The 19,385-nt window shown below is 40.8% G+C and overlaps 1 protein-coding gene across 1 annotated transcript in view; it reads left to right on the forward strand.

Moving 5' to 3' along the window:
• The window catches only part of CRY2 (cryptochrome circadian regulator 2), a 31,587-nt gene extending 13,385 nt beyond the window's left edge, over positions 1 to 18,202 (forward strand). The window contains exons 4-12 of the mRNA XM_048483768.1: positions 1,765 to 1,949; positions 3,437 to 3,525; positions 4,281 to 4,421; positions 5,874 to 6,185; positions 7,576 to 7,727; positions 8,534 to 8,736; positions 10,589 to 10,678; positions 11,126 to 11,265; positions 14,516 to 18,202. Coding sequence (XP_048339725.1) covers positions 1,765 to 1,949; positions 3,437 to 3,525; positions 4,281 to 4,421; positions 5,874 to 6,185; positions 7,576 to 7,727; positions 8,534 to 8,736; positions 10,589 to 10,678; positions 11,126 to 11,265; positions 14,516 to 14,554 — 1,351 coding nt within the window. The 3' untranslated portion in view covers positions 14,555 to 18,202. The remainder of the gene's footprint in view (positions 1 to 1,764; positions 1,950 to 3,436; positions 3,526 to 4,280; positions 4,422 to 5,873; positions 6,186 to 7,575; positions 7,728 to 8,533; positions 8,737 to 10,588; positions 10,679 to 11,125; positions 11,266 to 14,515) is intronic.
• Positions 18,203 to 19,385: the final 1,183 nt, after the last annotated feature.

Raw genomic sequence — 19,385 nt, forward strand, 5'->3', positions numbered from 1 at the left:
TGCTTTGCCTCTTGGGCGGATTTTTCCCTGAAAAACATTCTAATTAAAATACTGCTCTTGCCTCATCCATCCTGTGGGGGGGGAAAGCGTGGCAAAATTCAGATGGTGGGGAGGAAAGGGAAGAAAGGAATGCTGAGTTGAGAGGCCTTTCCTAAGAATCCTACTGTAATGACTAAGCTAAGGGAGGGCATATTGAAATGACTCCATTTTCAGGTCTTCACAGTGTTCACTCATTTTCTTTTGCAGAGAAAAGGGTATTTTATTTCTCAAGGGTGCCCTGTCCTACCCTTCCTTCCCATATAAGGAGAAAATTCTATTTGTTACTTGCATTCAAGGGCCAGAAATTCTGTGAAGTAAGGAGCTATCTTTCGCTTGGTAGCTGCTTTGATCTGTTGAGAAGCTGGCTCACAGAACGCTGCATGTGAACGAGGCTGATGAAAGCCTTTATGGATGCCTGAGTGGTGTGGAGTTCCTCCTCCTCACACGTGCAGCCTATGGGGGAAGGACTAGCACGTGGCTGTGGCTGAAACTCTTGGCTAAAAGCCCAACCCTTTGCGTAAGTTATTGACTGGGAAGACGTGGCTATTGGAGCTGTAAGTGCTGCAGCAAATGCTGAGCAGGAAGCTGATTTGGCTGCTTCAGTTTTATATAAGCTAGCAACTCAGCTCAGATTTCCTTTTTAACTCCTCTGCTTCTGATTTTTGTGCAACACTTTTTACTCTTCCATTGCCTCTCTTTTTTTCCTAGTTGTTAATAACTTCTTCAATACCAAGGTGGTTGAAAGCCAAAAACTTTTGAATAGTGTTCATATTAGACATAATTTGTGTAAAACCTGCATCACTACAGTGGATGTCTGTATCTGGAACCATTCTGAATATATGACATCTTGCTCAATGTGGTGATATGTAAGGTTCTAAAACTCATTCAGCTACTCGGGGAAAATGGAAAACTTCCTCATAAGCTGCATTTTATATCTTTCAGTGGCATCCAGGGATCATCCCCTGGTTATATTTGAGCATGATTATTCCCAAGGGCACACACCATATGATTCCTTAACCATACAGGAAATTAATTGAGTTGTATAGCACCTTGCCCTGTTTGAGCCTTCTTAACTGCAGTAACAAATGTGAACAAAATTGTTAGACTGGGGAACAGGCTATACATAAATGCTGTTGAAGTGTTAGTTTCTGAGCATCAGTAAGGGCTATCAAACCTTTAAATGGAAACCTATTGTTGGGAATCTGGGCAACTCAGGCTCTATGAGCAGCCCATTTCTTTTCTTTCCTAGCTGTACACTTTTTTTCTCAGAGGAAAAAAAGGTAGTTTTGCTATAAGTTCTTAAGGTTTTGCTTCTATGGAACACTTGAAGCCATTGTACAAGAATATATACAGAATGAGTGTCCTGATTATGCTACACCTTGGGATATTGTCCCTAGAGTGAAGAAATGAGAAGAGGTTCATGGTAAGGTTTGTTTCTAGGTGTTGATATTATTGAGGAGGAATTTATCTGGGACACTGGGACACTGTAGGACACTGTAGGATTTTCAGGACAAAACTGTGAAGGGGCCATATTAGGTAATCTGGTCTGTTTTAATGGTAGAAGTAGGAAATACCAGAATAAATATGAATGTCTGTTTTGTGCATTTTTTTGTCTTACCTGTCCCCCACATCTGATTTGAAAAAAAGAGGCATCATTGTTGAAGCTGCAGTTCCCTTGTATATCTCATGGCAGCAAAACTGTAACTGCATTTTCCTATTTTGCAGGATAATTGAACTGAATGGGCACAAGCCTCCTCTTACATACAAGCGTTTCCAGGCCATCATTAGTCGTATGGAACTTCCCAGAAAGCCAGTTGCTGCCATAACAAGCAATCAGATGGAAAAATGTAAGACAGAGATCCAGGAAAATCATGATGAGGCATATGGGGTTCCATCCTTGGAGGAGCTAGGTAGGTTGCACATGGGGCGGTTTCACCAACTTTTTTTGGACTTGTGCATTCGAGATAGGCTGCAGTTTGTTTCTTGACTGACCTGCTTTGGCCTAGATTTAGAAAAAGGTTTCAGGTTATCAGTGCATCTTGAGAAAACAAATCAGAACGCTCTTATACTCTACCGAACACCACAAATTCGGCTATTTTTGCAGCAATCGTTGCCTAATTGCAAATAGTTAAAAGGAAGTTATACATGAAAAACTGGGCCCAGAAATGTTTTAAAGCCCCTTGTGAGTTGAAATTAGTTGAATGCATCAGTTTGTAAGTTTTCCCCTCCTAATGGGGGCATTTATACTAATAACCAGATCAGATACCTTAATTTGTTTTTAATTGTTCCAGCATCTTTTTGTTCTGGTAAATTTGTAAAACTATATTTTTCTGCATACCAGGGGAATCTGCTGAAGATGTAGATATACCACCATTGCCCCATCTGTGGGCAACCTGCTTGTGCTGTTTTCAGTGTGGAGTGGTAGTTGGGAGCCTTGAACTAATGTGTGGGAGAGCCAGGTTCTAGTCCCTGGTCTGCCACAGAAGCTGTTAATGTGTGACCTTGAGCCAGTTGTTCTCTTGCGACCTCATCTGGCCAGCAGGATTATTGTTAGGATAAAATGTAGGAAGAGAAAAAGATGTTGTAAGATATTTAAGTAAATAAAATAATGGAGTCCAGCCACTTTATTTAGTGACAGGCAGTGTTAGCAAATAAACCAATTCTTATTTAAGGATGTTTGCAAATCAGGGCCATCATTTGTAAAGCCTTATGCTTTGGCCTTCGTGTTGCTATGGAAATACTGAAAAAATAGAACCAGACACTGCTTTGTTTACAGACATAGCAAATGGCATGAACTGAAAGCAGAATGAAAGGAAATTCGAGCATTTTAAATGCTTTGCTGCAACCATCTATCAATTCTTTGCCCTTTAATTCTGCTCTAGTGCCCTAGTAGTTTTGTTACTATGTCCCAGTCCTAACTATTTTGCCGTTTAGTTAATTCCTAACAAGTAGATGCAATGTTGTGAATTACAGCATGCTGACTATTTAAATTTAGAAATGAGCATAAAGACTTTGTTTTCTCTGTCCAGTCCATGACATTCTGTTACCTGAGGTGTCTCCAGACTAAACTGTGGTTGTCCGTCTGAGTTTTCATCATGGGGTTTGTTTTCAAGGCTCATAAGTTAATTTCACAAAAATTAACTCCTCTCTGTTTGAGAAAATACTGCTTTTCTACTTACCTTGTACAAGTCCTTATTCAATGTCACCCTCTTCTATCTACAGGAAGTTGTTATCCTGCATTAAATAATTGACCAGTTAGCAAATGTGTAGCAGTATTGCATTAAAAGAGAGCCAGTGTGGTGCAATGGTTAAGATGTCGGACTAGGACCTGGAAAACCAGGTTTGAATCCCCAGTTAGTTTTTAAGGTTAACCACTACTCCTGTCTTCACTCCTTAGGTTTCCCCTCTGATGGCCTCTCCTCTGCCATTTGGCAGGGAGGGGAGACAGAAGCTTTAACTCGTCTGGATAAGCATCTGGAAAGAAAGGTAAGCCCATATTAAGTGTGCATTGCAATACCACCTCTGCCATACCACTTGCTCTTAAACTGCTAACTGCCAAACTGTCCTGAACATGTTCGGGATAAATGCATCAGCATTTTAATGATGTTAAAAAATAACTGTACAGTTTTTGCTTCCTTGGCTACATCAAGGTGTCACAAGCCAAAGACCTTCATTATTTGTTGTTCTCTCCTTGAATATTCATTACATCCTAAATTGCCTTTCATAGTATTTCCTATTACAAAGATTTTTTATTTTGAGTGTGGCTTACCCCACACATTTCATGCTATACCTGTGCCTCTATCCCTGTTGTGCTGTAAAAAATATTCTTTGTGGTGTTCTGACTTGGCTTGCTATGCTTAAAAGTTGGTGTGCATGTAATATGTACTCGTATTGCTATACTGGCATCCATGACATGTTTTTTATCTTACTTTATAGTAGTTGATTAGGCAAGGTCTGCTGTTATCAGAGGTGGATAACCAGGTTTCATGAACTAGTGAAAGATGAGGATAGAAAGGAAGCATAGAAATGTTTTCAAGAAATACATTGGAAAAGTATGTCATATGCCTCAAATCATGTTGAGTAGTCATTCCGGTATAGGATAGCTGAGGTACTTCTCTTCTTCCCATCATGTAGCTGCTGAATACTGAAGAAGCAGTAAGCGGCTCTTGATGACAAATGTTTACAGAATTTTATTTTTCATATTCATTTTAAATCATGTTTTTCTTTTTTATTCCTGCCAGGCATGGGTTGCAAATTATGAAAGGCCAAGGATGAATGCTAAATCATTGCTGGCAAGTCCCACTGGGCTCAGCCCCTACCTTCGTTTTGGCTGCTTATCCTGTCGCTTATTCTATTATCGTCTCTGGGAACTATACAAAAAGGTGAGAAACAAACATGGAAGTTATCTAGGCCAAGAATCAAGATGACTGAGCATTTGAGGAAACATTAACAATCCATCTTTAGTAAATTAAAACCTTACACATCTCTAGTAAAGACTGCTGTGGCAGAGGTTGTAATGTCTTGGTTATTCCTTACAATGTGACTGCATTATTTAGCTGCATTATTTTTTGGATTGTTCTTTATTTCCAGTTGTAGACCTGGTTTAATTAATATCCTGTTAAAGAAAGAAAACCTATTTATCTCTATGCTGGGTAAACATATCCGAAGTTGTGATCATACTCAACTGCGTGAGTCAGATTACTGCTCCATGTAGTGTTGTCCACTGGGACTGGCAGCCATTCTCCACAACTTTAGAGTCGTGACTGGTCTGTCAAAGAGATCCTTCAATTTGGGATGCTAAGGATTGAATTTAGTGCTTTCTGTACACAAAACATGTACTCTGCTTACAAGTCCTCCACTGAGTTGGCAATTTCAGATGAGTAGCTGTATTTGATGTAACATTGAAATAAAACAAGAGTGCATCTCTTGAGGTGAACTCTAACTCATGAAAGCTTATGCTGGAATAAATTGTTAGTTTTAAAAGTGTCCCTGCACTCTTATTTTAGTCCCCTGAATTGGGTACATGAGCATGGCATCTGGCTAAATGTGTTTTCTTCTTCCCATGATTCAGTCACTAAAGGAGGAGCCCATCAGCCTGGTGTATCCTAAAGGAGGATGGAGGAGGAACTTCATTTTTGTGTGCATAACCAGCCTGATTCCTTTTTTTCAGAATCTTGCATTTCAAAATATTGGAATTAAATCTAGACTTATTAACTAGTCAAATGGCCCTTTTACTAGGAAACACATACATACACATACACAAACCTTTTGGGGTTCAGAGGTTGTATAACTCACCCAAGGGATCCTCATTCCCACATTTCAGGCAGATAAGAAAACTTTTTATACCTTAAGGCAACTAAGTTCTCACAGAGTAGGCACAAGGAGGTGTGAATCTGATTTATAAAGATCGAGCATGCAGGTGAGGGGAACTACCCAACACTCTTATACCTCTCACTTACTCCCATACTCCACAGACTGCCTAAAATAGTGGCAGTGGCTAAGATTGTGCTTTATTCTTTCCCAAGGGTTTGCAGTCCCCTTTGCCAGTCAGCATGTGCAAAAATAATCATTAGATCATTAGTTTTATGCATAACTATATAACTGGCTGAGGGGTGTAGCATCTCCTCTCTGTTTTTATTCTTCTTTTCTCCCTTTCTTCCAAATCTGCAAAACAAATGGTCTGTCTGTGAGAGGGTGTCAAGGAAGGCGATACCACTGCCTCGGCCCCCCACTCCACCATCAATTTGTGCAGTAAAAGCTTTTGCAAGTGTTTGAGTACTTAAAAGTCCCAATTCTATCTGTTTTATGCACATTTTGTTTCCTGCCTCCTCTAGGTGAAGCGGAATAATACTCCTCCACTATCACTATACGGCCAGTTGCTCTGGAGAGAATTCTTCTATACAGCTGCAACAAACAATCCCAAATTTGATCATATGGAGGGAAACCCTATCTGCATCCAGATCCCATGGGACAGGAATCCTGAAGCTTTGGCAAAGTGGGCAGAAGGCAAGACGGGATTTCCCTGGATTGATGCCATTATGACACAGTTGAGACAGGAAGGTTGGATTCATCATCTGGCTCGGCATGCTGTGGCTTGCTTTCTGACCAGAGGGGATCTGTGGATCAGCTGGGAGGCTGGCGTGAAGGTGAGTTGTGGAGGCAGAAAGTGTGCTTTGGCAACTGAGAGTTCTAGAATGGTTCCATAGATTCATCACGGCCACATATTACCTCCTATAAGAGATAAGCTTATCAAACAGAACCACAGTCTGACCGAAGAACACTTTTAAAAGAAACTGTTGAATAAAGGTGTTAAGAATGGCCTCCAGAATAAAGTTCATCTTTATGGGTTTGGTTGAAAGATTTGTTGAGGTGACCCAAAGCAGCCTACAAAATGTAAATAGAACAAAACACAGAGTTCAGTATATATCCTATCCTGGCCTGGTCAGGAATTGACTTGGCCACAGGTTTGAGCTGTGGGTCAAGAGCCAAGCCCTGTTTGGCTCTTGCTGGAAGGCTCTTGCTCCTCTGGCAGTTCTGATGTAACAGGGAAGCAGAAATTCAGCTCAGATGTTATGCTGGCAAATGCACTCTCGGGATTCACCTCCCCTTCTAGAGGACTCTGGCTATGCCTGGGCCAGGGGTCTGCAACCTGCGGCTCTCCAGATGTTCATGGACTACAATTCCCATCAGCCCCTCCCACCATGGCCAATTAGCCATGGTGGCAGGGGCTGATGAGAATTGTAGTCCATGAACATCTGGAGAGTCGCAGGTTGCAGACCCCTGGTCTAGGCTTAAAATATATCAAGGAGATCCCACTACCAATTTAATAGGAAAAACTAAGAATCTTGTTTGAAGACCAATTAAAAGCCAGCTGAAACTGACATACACTCAAAACCCAAATTCAGCTGGGTATGTTTAAACAATGTAGCATTATTTGGGATGCAGTCTAATTTTGTAGATTGAATGAGAGTATAAATGGGCATTTTGAGATTGAAGAGAGGTACTTTTCCAGACTTGCGGGAAAGCTAGAAGCATTGATAAACATGTGTCCATTGTTAAAGTTTCTGAGTGGGAAGGTCCAAACAAAAAAAAATAAGTATGTTGGTGAGAGAAACTAAACCTTGCCTTGTTGTACTGTTTTGTTTTTTGCATTTTATTTCCTTGAGCTGGAAATCAAAAAAATAATTAAAATATAGTGAGGGAAATGAGGCAGAGTTTAGCTGCCTGTTTTGTGTTGGTTTAAAAATAGACCTTTGTTTCAATTTAAGCAGGTAGACATGTTCATAAATGCATGTTGACCTCCCAATCACAGATTAGTTTGGCTTTCATTATATACCATAAAGCTATGATGTAGTTGACTGTTCAACACATTTCTGTCTTTTTTCCAAGACCCAAGTAATTGTAATCGAGTTTACAGTGAGTCTCAGTTCTTCATCCATTCCTCAAAAGTTGTACCATTGATTTAGCATGACACTGCTGTTGAAATCTGCCTTAAAAGGTTATCTTCATTTGGATTCTTGCTCTGATTTGTTACAGGTATTTGATGAGCTGCTGCTGGATGCCGATTTCAGTGTGAATGCAGGCAGCTGGATGTGGCTTTCGTGTAGTGCTTTCTTCCAACAGTTCTTTCACTGCTATTGTCCTGTTGGCTTTGGGCGTCGTACAGATCCTAGTGGTGACTTTATCAGGTGAGCATATTTGTCACTCACACACACATAATCCGTTGCTAAAGTTCAGTCCTAGGTCAACACCAATAGCTCCTACTCACAAGCGTCAAGTCCAAACAAGGGTAATCCAATCAACACAAATCCAGGAGTCCAGGCCAAGGTCGACACGAAAGAGACAAGACACAGACGCACACGGCTCGAGCAGCAACAGCAGTCATGGTGCTTCCACGCTGCATCCTGTCCCCAGGCTCTTTTCACAGGGTGCTGCCCTAGAAGCTGGAGATACCCAGCACCTGGCGGTTGTGTCAGCCCCATTCCTGCAAACACTCCTCTTTGCTGTTGAGGTGCCGGGTTGCCAAGTGAGCACTCCTCCTTTGACCCTGCAGGTCACTACACAACCTTCTCTAGTGATGCCGACAGGGTTCAGAGGATTTGGGGGGAGAGCAAGCCAGAGTCCCTGCAAATGATCTGCTACTGGAAGGCAGAGGGGCTTCTGAGTAGGTCCCTGGCTGTGGTTCAGAGTCTGATCCCACAGCCTCCATGCTAGTGTCCAGTTGCGGCCCTGGGTTTGACTCTACAGAGCCCACCTCCTCCTGCAGCTCCACTGCTATGCTGTGTTGGAGCATCTGGTTCCTCTTCCGAAGAGTCCTCTGAGTCCCTGAGCTCAGCTGCGTCTGCCTGGGCCATGGCAAAACTGACCAGTTCTTTCAGTGAACTTTTCAAGAATGAAACATCCCTAGAATTGGGGCGCTTGATTGTCTGATCATATGTAAGCTCTGTTTATAATTCAGAATGAACAATACTGTCTATCTCAATTTGTGTTACAGACAATACCTGCCGAAACTGAAAGGCTTTCCCTCACGTTATATCTATGAGCCCTGGAATGCCCCTGAGTCAGTGCAGAAGGCAGCAAAATGTATCATTGGTATAGACTATCCCAAACCCATGGTGAATCATGCAGAAACCAGTCGTCTGAACATTGAGCGCATGAAACAGATTTACCAGCAGCTGTCACGCTATAGAGGCCTCTGTAAGTACAGATAGCTTCATTTGCCATGGAGTTTCTGTAGTAAAACTGGTATTTACCTTTTGCAAGTGAGCAGTGTTTTGTGCTGGGTCAAAAGAGTCTGTTTCTCGTGGTTGGTGCAGGAAAACCATCTCAGCATATTTACCTATAAAGGCAGAAGAAAGAAGATAATGGTAGAATTTGATGCCAAAACTGGTATAAAACTAAACAAAACATATACTGGGATATATGCATGTTATACTATCTGTTCTGACATTTGTAAAAATCTTCAGACCTTTATCACTTTTTGCCAGATGTCTCATTTTCAGGCAATTTGTGTTGCTTTCCACATTATGAGCAATTTTTCCCCTTTAAAATGTCAAATTAACAGCAATATTGTACTTATCCTCTGGGAATTAAAAATATCTCTACCCAGTAGTACATTGGCCAAATTCCACAACAAATAAGGTCCATTTATTCACAATGTTAGAAACAGTTCCTTTTTTGTATTTTACCTGTCAAAATGTCCCATTCCAATAAGTATACCACATTTAACCACCACACTATTCCATTTTACACTTTCCTCTCCCAAATAATCTTAATGCGCTTTAGTTGCGTGAGTGTTAGAGCAGATAACAGAAATTCAGGTAGCCATTTCTTGCTATAAGCAGCATCTTAATTCAGCTGTTGTAGCCACAATTGGACACTTTCAAAGCTGAACTTTGTTGCTACATGAGATTAGCCCTTATGGACTGTTGCTTTTATGATAATAAAATGCTTATTCTTTTACTGCTTGTGGGCTGAGTAATCATTTTAAAAGCATACGCTATCTTTTATATTTATTTATAAACATATATACACTTACAACTGTGCAAGCCACATGAATATATACAATTGCCATATTGTAATGACTGAAGAATAAGACCATGCATAGACAGTTCTAAGCAAAAAGTAAAATCTCTTGATGAACACTGATTTAGTGAGAGTTCCAGTACCTAATAAGTGAATGCCACTGTTCTGTGAACATTTCTTGCTGTAAAATTTCTTAGAAACTTAACAGCTTGTTTGCTCATAAGCGTAATATATTTTCCTAAGGCAATCTTGCATATGTGGGAAGAATTTCCTTTTTCCATTACTGAGCGATTGAGATTCTGGCTGCTATCAACATGGTTAATATTAAAATTCTGAATTTACATGGTGCTGATGTAGGTAGCCAGATTTGGATCATTACCTTCAGTGTTTACTTGGCATTGAATTGAATGTTCATGTCAATGTAACAGGAATAATACAGCAACTTAATCCCATTCTTTTATCCCATTGTTCATGGGAAATGTGTGCATCACTTTACACAGCTTGCACAATTGTCCTGTTGAAATAGTGACAGACAGGTGTCTTCCCTATTTTTCTTTTAATGGAAATGCTGGTTTCAGCTTGCACTTGCACTTTTTCAGTGGCAGCCCTAGTCCTTTGGGTTGGGAGGCTATGAGAAACATGGGAAATGTCTTATCTGGTGATCTTTAGAGGGGAGGTGTATGGCTACATTACTTAAAAGGACCCTTGGAAATTGACCTTCTGTTTTGTTGATTGTCTGAAACTTGTTGGTTTCAGTGTTTGTGGGATTATGTTTGGAAAAAAGAAGTTTATAAACATTTTCAAGAAACAAGTGTAAATCAGTTGCTGCCATAAGCTTTTAAGAACTAAATAAGATGCTTCAAAGGAAGGTCAGTTATTCTGATCTTCAATTGTAAGAGGTGGCAGGATGTTCTGCAAACCAATACCTGGGTCTTGACCCAGTTTAACATTTCCAGTAATATGCCTGTGTTTCAATTAAAAGTGATGCCTTTCTTTAATAGAAACATTGTGTTACTTTTTACAGGTTTATTGGCTTCTGTCCCTTCCTGCATGGAAGACCTCAGCAGCCCAGTCACAGACCCATCTCAGGGACAGGGAAGCAGTACTAGTACATGTGAGTAGGAGCTGTCCGTAAATTACATCAATCTTTTAGTGGGCACTTGAAGATCATAAATGGCTGGTTGCATAAGAGGTAGAGGCAGCAAGGTATAACTTTTATTGACTTCCATTAGACTTCTTTAGAAGTTCTGTAAGACTTAGTAGCTAAGTTAATCAGTAAAACATTTTCTAAGCCCTTTGTTACATAAAAGTGCCCTATCTGGGAGGCTTTGATAGGATATTTAAGTAGGAAAGCTGGAATTCACATCTGATAAAGCTCATTTTTAATGTTCAAAGTAGAAGGAGAAAGGGGTGTGTTCTAAAATCTGATACACCGTAAGAGGTCATCTGAATATAGTTTGTTCTGCTATTGCATTGCAGTGTCCTCCTACTGTTGCAAACACTTGCATGCTTAGATAATAGCTGTTGACTCTCTAAAGTCAAATTTTCTACCCTTTTGCAGTGCCAAGACAGTCCTACTTGGGCCGTACTTCTCCAAAACGGAAACATGAGACTGTAGGTGAACACAGTGAAGAACTGTACAAACGAGCCAGGGTAACAGCTTTGCAAATCTCAGAGAATCCACACCAAGGACTTGAGAATGTAAGTAACTAGTTTACTTTGACTTTAGGACTCATTTGGTTGCCCACTGAAATGACAAGCTTGTTTTGTTTAATGGTTATCCAGTGGCACCATACAACTGCATGTTTTATGTGGAAGGGTATTTCTGTAATTGTTCCTGCTTGGTATCATGGTCAGATTTGCTCAGTGTTAAGGAGTAAAAGCATATTTGTATTCTGCAAACATACTCTCTGGTTACTGTTATATCTAATTTGTTCCCTTTTTGTGAGGATAAAATGAAATCAGAGAGAACCAAATATGCTATCCTGAGTTCCTCTGATAAAGAATGGGATGCAAATAGGAGAGATTTTACTTTTTCTGTAACCTTTTTGTTGGTTCACTGAAAGGATTCAGTGAGTTGATTTAGAGATTCTGTAAAGGATGGGAAACAGAAGAACCCTGTGCTGCTTTGTAACATCCAGAATAACATCCAGAACACCCCCCCCCCTCCACATATGCAGAATGACATGAAATGATTCCATTTGGGATTCTGCGAAGAAGAAAGGAAGATCCTCTGCCCCTCAGCATTGTAATATTTAAAGCCCAAAATTAGAGCAGATGCTATAAAGAAACAAAGCATTAATATTTGCACCATTCTGGTACTTTAACCTACTGGTTTATGCTTTTGAGAGGTGAGAGAGACTGATTGACCACTGTTGTTTTTCTTTTATGAGGTTGGATTAGGAGAGGGGGCAGTTTCCTTTAGAAGTCTCCTGGAGATCTTTGTCATTCTACAATTTGCTGATCTGGTCACTAGAGGGCAGCATGATATTTTTCTCCTGACCCTGTTGAGAACTGACCTCAAGTTTCTTCTTCTAAAAGGAAAACATGGGTTCCATCCTAGAACCTTTTGGTTGCCTAAGAATGTTAGATACTTAGCACCTGGGTATCCGGTCTCTTTTCCAAGGAACTTGAGGCAATGTTTATCCTATCTTAATCTTAACAGCACCTATCTGTTAGGTTGCGTGACAAACTGTAATTTGTCCAGGCCTACTCAGTGAACTTCCTGGGTTAGAACCAATTCACGAGACTGTAAATGATTCTTGAAAGTCTCGTGTCGTTTGACCCTAAGTGAACACTGAACCCAGCTCTCCCTATCTAATTAATGTTGTTCCAGTTATCTCTTGTTTTGACTATACTGTAGATAATCAATAGAGTCAAAAGCTGATTGTCACTTTCTGTTGTGTTCCTTGGGTTTTGGTGGTTATAGGCTGTTATATTTTTATTGCTTCCAGGCATTGTTTTTCCATATTTTCCTTCCCCTATCCATTGGAGTTTCTTAAGAAATGGTCTTGGGAGTTTTTCTCTTTCTCTCCTTTTCGTTGGTCCTATTATTCATTTTATTTAAAATATTCATACTCTACCTTGTCTCCACAAACGCAGGGAGGTTAACATAACCTCAAAAACACCTTGTAAGTGTCCAGTGAATTAAAACCACTACTCAAGAATAAGTGCCTTTAGGTAAAAGCCAATGCAGTTAAAACAGCCATTTACCCTACACAAAATGCCCTCTGGAATAGATCAGACACACTTTCCTAAATACAGCAAGTGCATCCACTCTGAACCTACCACAAAGAATGACTGTGAGCAGACTGCTGCCAGACAGACTACCGTATGTGAGGGTACAGTCAGGAGAAGGTTATCAGAAGAGCACAGTTGGTGCATGAGACTGTATTGGTGATGCAGCTCAAGAGCTATGAGAGAACTTCAAGTGTGATAACAAGCACTTTGAATTGGTTCCAAAAGCAGATAGGTGACCAGCACGCTCCAAGCAGCTGAATTCCAGGCAGAAGACCTGCTGCGATTTTCTGCACCAGTTGAAGTTTCTGAAACATCTTCCAAGGCAGCCCCATATACAGAGTGTTCTAGTAGTCTAGTCTAGAGATTACAGTAGCATGGATTAGTTTGGCTTGGTCAGGAGCACCAAAATAGTGGGCCAACAGGTGAACCAAATATATTTAAAAGAAGGTGGTCCCAGCAGCTGCACCAGTCTGTTTGTCAATAATTTCTGTGCTGTGGATTTACAGCTCTACTATGTTGCCTCTCAACTCTCTGTTTGTTTTTTTGTTGATATTTTTGACTGGATGTTTGTTTGTTTTCTTACTAGTTTATGTTTTATTGCTAAAGCTGCACTGTTCTATCTTCTTCCTGCATCTGTACCACTACCACCACCTTTTCCTTCTCACTGAGAATGCTATTATTATTCCTTTTCCTCCATTTAGGAACCACGAAATCCTGTGACTTATTTTATCACTTGTCTTATTTAGTGTTCTGGAAAAAAAACATTTTAAGTGTTGCTAAAATTTGTTTTGCTTTCACTCAGTGCAAAAGTAGTGATTTATTCTCCAGTTCTCCAGCTATAATTATCTTTGCTGATTTTACTGTTTCTGACTTTTTTCTTCATTTTCATTTTTGATGCTGTGGCTTGTTAGATTTTTTGTCTTTCATTTTGCCTGTGTTTGTCCATCTATTTCCTTATTGAAGCCAAACAAGGTTGTGGGGAGGTGGCCGGTCTCTGATGGACAGGGCAGCCAGCACTAATCAGAACCACCCAGCACAGCGTCCAAGGCAAGCACCTGTCAGAGCCCAGGGATGGAAATGGAGGCTAGCTGTGTCCAAGGAGGCTAGCTGGCTGTCAGTGGTACACACCCCGTCCTCTTAATGGATCCAAGTCCCCCCAGGAGTCCATTGGCACCTGCCAGTGTTGTCAAGTGTCCCAGCTCCCCCCTTTCTCAGGAATACCCTTAGCCAGCCTCATGCAAAGGTACGGAAACATATCTGGTGCAGGAAAGCCAGGGTGTTTTTCAGGGTCCTGCATCCTCAGGCACCCTTGGGGAAGGATGAACCACTAGCCTCTGCTGGTTCTTGGGGAGGGATGAACCACTAGCCTCACTAGCCTCTGCTGGTTCATCCCTCCCCAAGGTGGGAAGTCCTTTTTCGCTGGCAAGTTGTTAACCATAGGTAGTCGTGCCCTAAACTAAAGTGAGACACCCCAATGGCACCGTTTCCTGTGTTTTTTTAAAAAATAATTTGAGCAATAAAACAAGGGAGAAGGTGGTGAAAAAGTCAGGTCCAAAATTGCAGATTGAGTGAGTGTAGTGTCTGACCAGGCTTACTGCTATTGCAATGAAGACTTTTTCAATAATAGCCAAAAAGCAATATTTCAAAGATTTATTGAGTTTGAGGAGAAGTCCCTATCATCTGATTTTTGGGTTCTTTCATTTCTTTGCAGACAGAGGTGGGAGAGTGCAAGACAACATCCATCTGCTAGAGTGGCCTCTGCAGTAGCAGAGTAGCATTCGCTGCTGGAAGGACCAGAATGTTGGCCAACTTCATTGATCAAGTCTCTGTATGGATGCGTAACCCAGATGGCTGTCACGCAAGAATCCTGCAATCCCAGTGTAAAGTGCAGTGAGCAAGGTTCATCCATAAACAAAAGTCCCGGGAGCAAATATGTGACTTTACTGAGGTTTGAATCTGCTAAGACAGGACGTTAGGGGATGGAACTTGCTCATTCCAAAGTATATTCCATTTACCTCATGGACTGATCCACTCATTGCTCCTTTTAGAGCGTCATTTACTAAGCGTTCACTCTCTGCTGTTGATTAGTAGGTAATGATATGAACCGTGCAAAATATATCATGGTGCTCACCATGGTTCCAAATCCTGCTGCACCTGTTAAAACACTCCAGATATAGAGTCTCTTGAAAATCAGATAGGAGAAACGTCATGCATTGGATGAGAACTTCAACAAAAAATGTGTAGACTACCTTAAGGGTTATTTGAGGGATTCTAAAGAGTCTGCATAGTAATGACCATTTTTGCCAGATGATAGTAAGGTTGGTGGAGGGCTAGAATGGAAATAATGATTTCCTGTGGGCAGGGCTGTCTCTGCACTGCAATTAAAGAAAACTAAAAATCCTGCAGAATATAACTGCCACAAAACTCAACTTCCATGAAATTGCCTCTGCTTTTTTTAATATCAAAAAGAAGGCTTGAATATTTATGTATAACGTTTGGTGAAATTTCAGAAACCAGAGCAGTTATTGAATAAGATTTCCTATTATCAAAAGGCATGGCTTCGGTGCCATATGTAGCTCTTTCCTCCTACCAAAACTTGCAGAAGCAAAATAAATTATACAAAATAAGAGAGAGAACCTGATTTGCGAACTCTGCTTTGTTCCAAAATTTGAATTATTAGGCAAAGTAATACTTGTCGAACAAAAATATATTTCAGTCTTTCCTGTATGTGAATTTTCTTCTTACATGTGTGTTCTTCAGAAAGAAAGAAGACTATTTCTTGTTGAGAAAAGTCTCATCTGCTCATAGCAGTTTGGCATTTTCCCCTTTTTTGTAGGAAGCTTCTGCTATGGATTGAACTAAATCCACTGTAATGATTTATATAGGGGGACAGTATCACTTCTTTCCCATGAATAGAATTTTTTTTACAGCACTGTTCTTGTGCTGCTCTGTTTTCACAACAATAGTTTGCAGTGAGTTTGCAATATTTAATATTTAAATATTTAAATATAAGTTTGCAATATTTAATATTTAAATATTCCCAGATTGTGTGCCCTGCATTGCATTCCTCATATTGATCGTACTGAGCATTTGGAATTCTAACCAGACAACTTCATGGTTCCTTCAGATTATTGATCATGTGTCATCAGTTGATTTCAGTTAGCCTTGGAGGGATTGCTGGCTCGCTCTCTCTCTCTCTGCACCACATCAGTGGGAAATGCCATGTTTTCCAAGATCTTGAGAAGAATGTTTCATGTAGCTGGTATCACTCAGTGAATGAGCTATCCAAAGTAAAGTTCTGTGAAGCACTTTGTGTTAGCAAATTCCAAGAAGCTACTCACAGATGCAGTGACGTTTCTTGGCAATATAGATCTGGAACATTGCTTGATGGCCTGCTCCATTGTAATGGGAACATTGATTCTTACCTGAAGCAGGGATCTGGGCTTTGGACTGGAGAACACTGGTAAGGAGAAAAATGGACTTCATGATCCCTGAAACTATGCAGTCATGGGAGAAGTCATACAATTTTATAAGATGTATCACTGTGATTTCCTTTGAAATGTGATGTTGAAAGAGAGTATTACGGATACGTTGGACTGCCAAAAAAATGGGTTCTTGATCAAATCAAACTTGAGCTGTCCCTAGAAGCTAAAATTATTAAACTGAAATTGTCATATTAGCACGATACAATGAGAAGAAAAGTCACTGGAAAAAACAGTTATGCTAGGAAAGGTTGAAGGCAGCAGGAAAAGGAAGACCCAACATGAGATGGATTGATTCTATAAAGAAAGACACAACCCTCAGTTTGTGTGCCCTGATCAAGGCTGTTAACGATGGAACTTTTGGAGAATATTGACTCATAGCGTTGCCATGTGACCGAAGCGACTTCAGCACTTAGCGCGCACACCACTGTAATTAGGTGGTATTTGAAAAATGACTAGTAAACTCTTCTCTGAAAAGAAGTAACAACTAGTAATGTTTCTCTGTTGGCCCGCTTTCTTAACTATTATGCCCAATTCCTTACTAGAGAAAGCTATATATAATCCATTTTATCTAATTGTCTCCATCTAAATTTTCAACTTTAAATGGTACAGGAGAAGAATTCAGCCCTATTTGGTACTGCTGAGTGGGAAAGAAATTCTCTTTCTATACTTCAGAAACTGACTTCTGTTCCTTGAAATGTTCTCCAGCTTTGACAGTTGTTGTGTTTATTGATTTATTTTATAAACATCCTTATTTCCCATGTGTTGTATGTCAGTTAATTGTAACAAATCCAGCATATTTGAAATGTGTTGGACCACCTGAAAGACCAATAATTATTCTAGAGCAAATCAAGCCTGAACTCTACCTACATGCTAAAATGACTACACTGATGCTATTGCACTGTGGTCACACATTGAGAAGATAAGACTCACTGGAAAAGACGGTAATGCTAGAAAAACTGGAATGCAGAAGGAAAAGTGGAAGACCCAGCATGTAAAGGATCAAATCAACAATGGAAGCCATGGGCTTCTGTTTGCAACATTTGAGCAAGGCTACTAATGAATGGATTCTTCAGAAATTAATTTATAGGGTTGCCACCCCAGCATATCCAAGCAGGTTATTGTGTATTTGTTGTACCTGTGCTGCACAGTTCTAGAAAAATACACCCTTTACCTTATTTAAAGACTGTCAGCAAAGATCATATATATATCAGGTTGCAAGTTTTGCCCTTAATTAGTACAGTAGCAGAAAAAGAAGAATTATTGTGGAAAGGATGACATAAGGTTTAGAAAATATGTTTCATTTGTTCCAGTCACATACAACAAGGCTCAATAATGTAGGAATGATATTGCTAACAGTTGCACATACTTGTTCTAGTCTGAGTTTTAAAAAATCAACTTTCATTTATAAAAGAGTAGAGGTTTAAATCACTATTTGTGTTTTAAATGTTATTTATTGTATGGTATCTTTTTTCTTTATATGTTGGAAGCCATCCTGAACCCGTGAGGGGAAGAATGACATACTAAATAAATCAATATCTAACTCTTGATGTAAGGAGAAGCTTGAAAATGAGGAGCCCTTGAAAGAATCCCTGGGAAAGAAATGTACAACATATAATCCCTACTCTTTTGCTCAGTTCCCCTACTTCCTATCCCATACTTCATGCATATATAGCTTTAAGAGTATGGCTTAACTCTTTCAATATGGGGGGGGTGCTGTTTGCCTCAGGGGGTTCTGCTGTACATCCATAGAAGATATTTTACAAACAGGTTGAGTAGACTGACTTAGATTAGTCATTGAAACTCTAGGGGATGCAGATACAAATGAAGGTGATAAAACAATTGAGTGGTTGTTTAGAATAATAGGAATTATACTAGGGATGTAAGTTTCATTGAATAAAGTAACATTAAGCTCACAGTCTGTCTAGCCCACATGTTATATTCTGAGGCCTCTTCTTACTTTAAAGAAAATTGAAATATTACTATGTATTCTAATTGCATCCTTTGGCAGGGGCGAATCTAGGCAAACTGGAGGCCGGGGACAAAATCTGAGTTTGGTGCCCCCCCCCACCCCCCCCAATTCCCAGGTATGTGGATCGCACTCACCCTCCCGACACAACGACCAAACAATGATTTTTTGCACCAGCTCACAAAACACCTCCCACCACCAGCAAAACATACATGGCTTTCTCCCCACCAACTCTCTTTCCTAATTGTGTCCTCACACCAACCCTATGAGGTAGGTTGTTAGCCTCAGAAAGAGCTCCAACCCAGTGCAAGTGGGAATTAACTTTAAGCATGTAAAAAATCTCTCACAGAGTCACTTGCCCCCCCCATCTGAAGGCTGCTTACCAAAGAGCAAACATCAGCATCATTCTCCCACGCAAATCACCTCCTACCCCCCCCAGCAAAAACAGGCATGGCTCTCTCCCCACCCTTTCCTAATTCATTGTGTCCTCACACCAACCCTGTGAGGTAGGCTGCTAGCCCTGAGAAACAGCTCCAAGCCAGTGCAAAGGGAATTAACTTTTAAGCATGTAAGATTCTCTCACAGAGTCACCCCCCATCTGAAGTTGCTTCTACTGGAAGCAAACGCCAGCATCATCTTCAGTTCTGCTGCTGCTTCTGGGCTCCCCTGCTCCAGCTTGCCTTTTCCTGTGCCCGTCGGGAGAAGGCTTCTGAGTAATGCCACACTTAATTTAAGGCTTAATAGAGGCAAGCTAAGTTGCCCAGAGGGAGGGGAGGCGGAGCTCCCCAGTTCTGCTCCTGAGAGCCCAGTGGGACTTCTCCCCCGCCCCTTGGACACTCCAGGCCACCGTTGTACAGAGTGGGCAGGGCTAAGACAGGCACTGGGAGCAGTCTGGCTGCTTCAGTGCCTGCTTTCTAGGGCTTGCTCAATCCCTCGCTGTATAAGAGGATGTTTTGGCGCCCCCCACGTGACCTCAATCGATGCGCCCGGGGACAAGGGGTACCCCATGTCCCTAGGCAGGAACGCCAGTGTCCTTTGGTCAGGCATTTAACAGTAATGTCAGCATTGGAAAACACATTGTGTAGGCACAGGTAATTCTAGAATGTACAGGTAACCCATTACCATTTTTC

The sequence above is a fragment of the Sphaerodactylus townsendi genome, linkage group LG02 (assembly GCF_021028975.2).
Source record: "Sphaerodactylus townsendi isolate TG3544 linkage group LG02, MPM_Stown_v2.3, whole genome shotgun sequence".
NCBI classification, from domain to species: domain Eukaryota; kingdom Metazoa; phylum Chordata; class Lepidosauria; order Squamata; family Sphaerodactylidae; genus Sphaerodactylus; species Sphaerodactylus townsendi.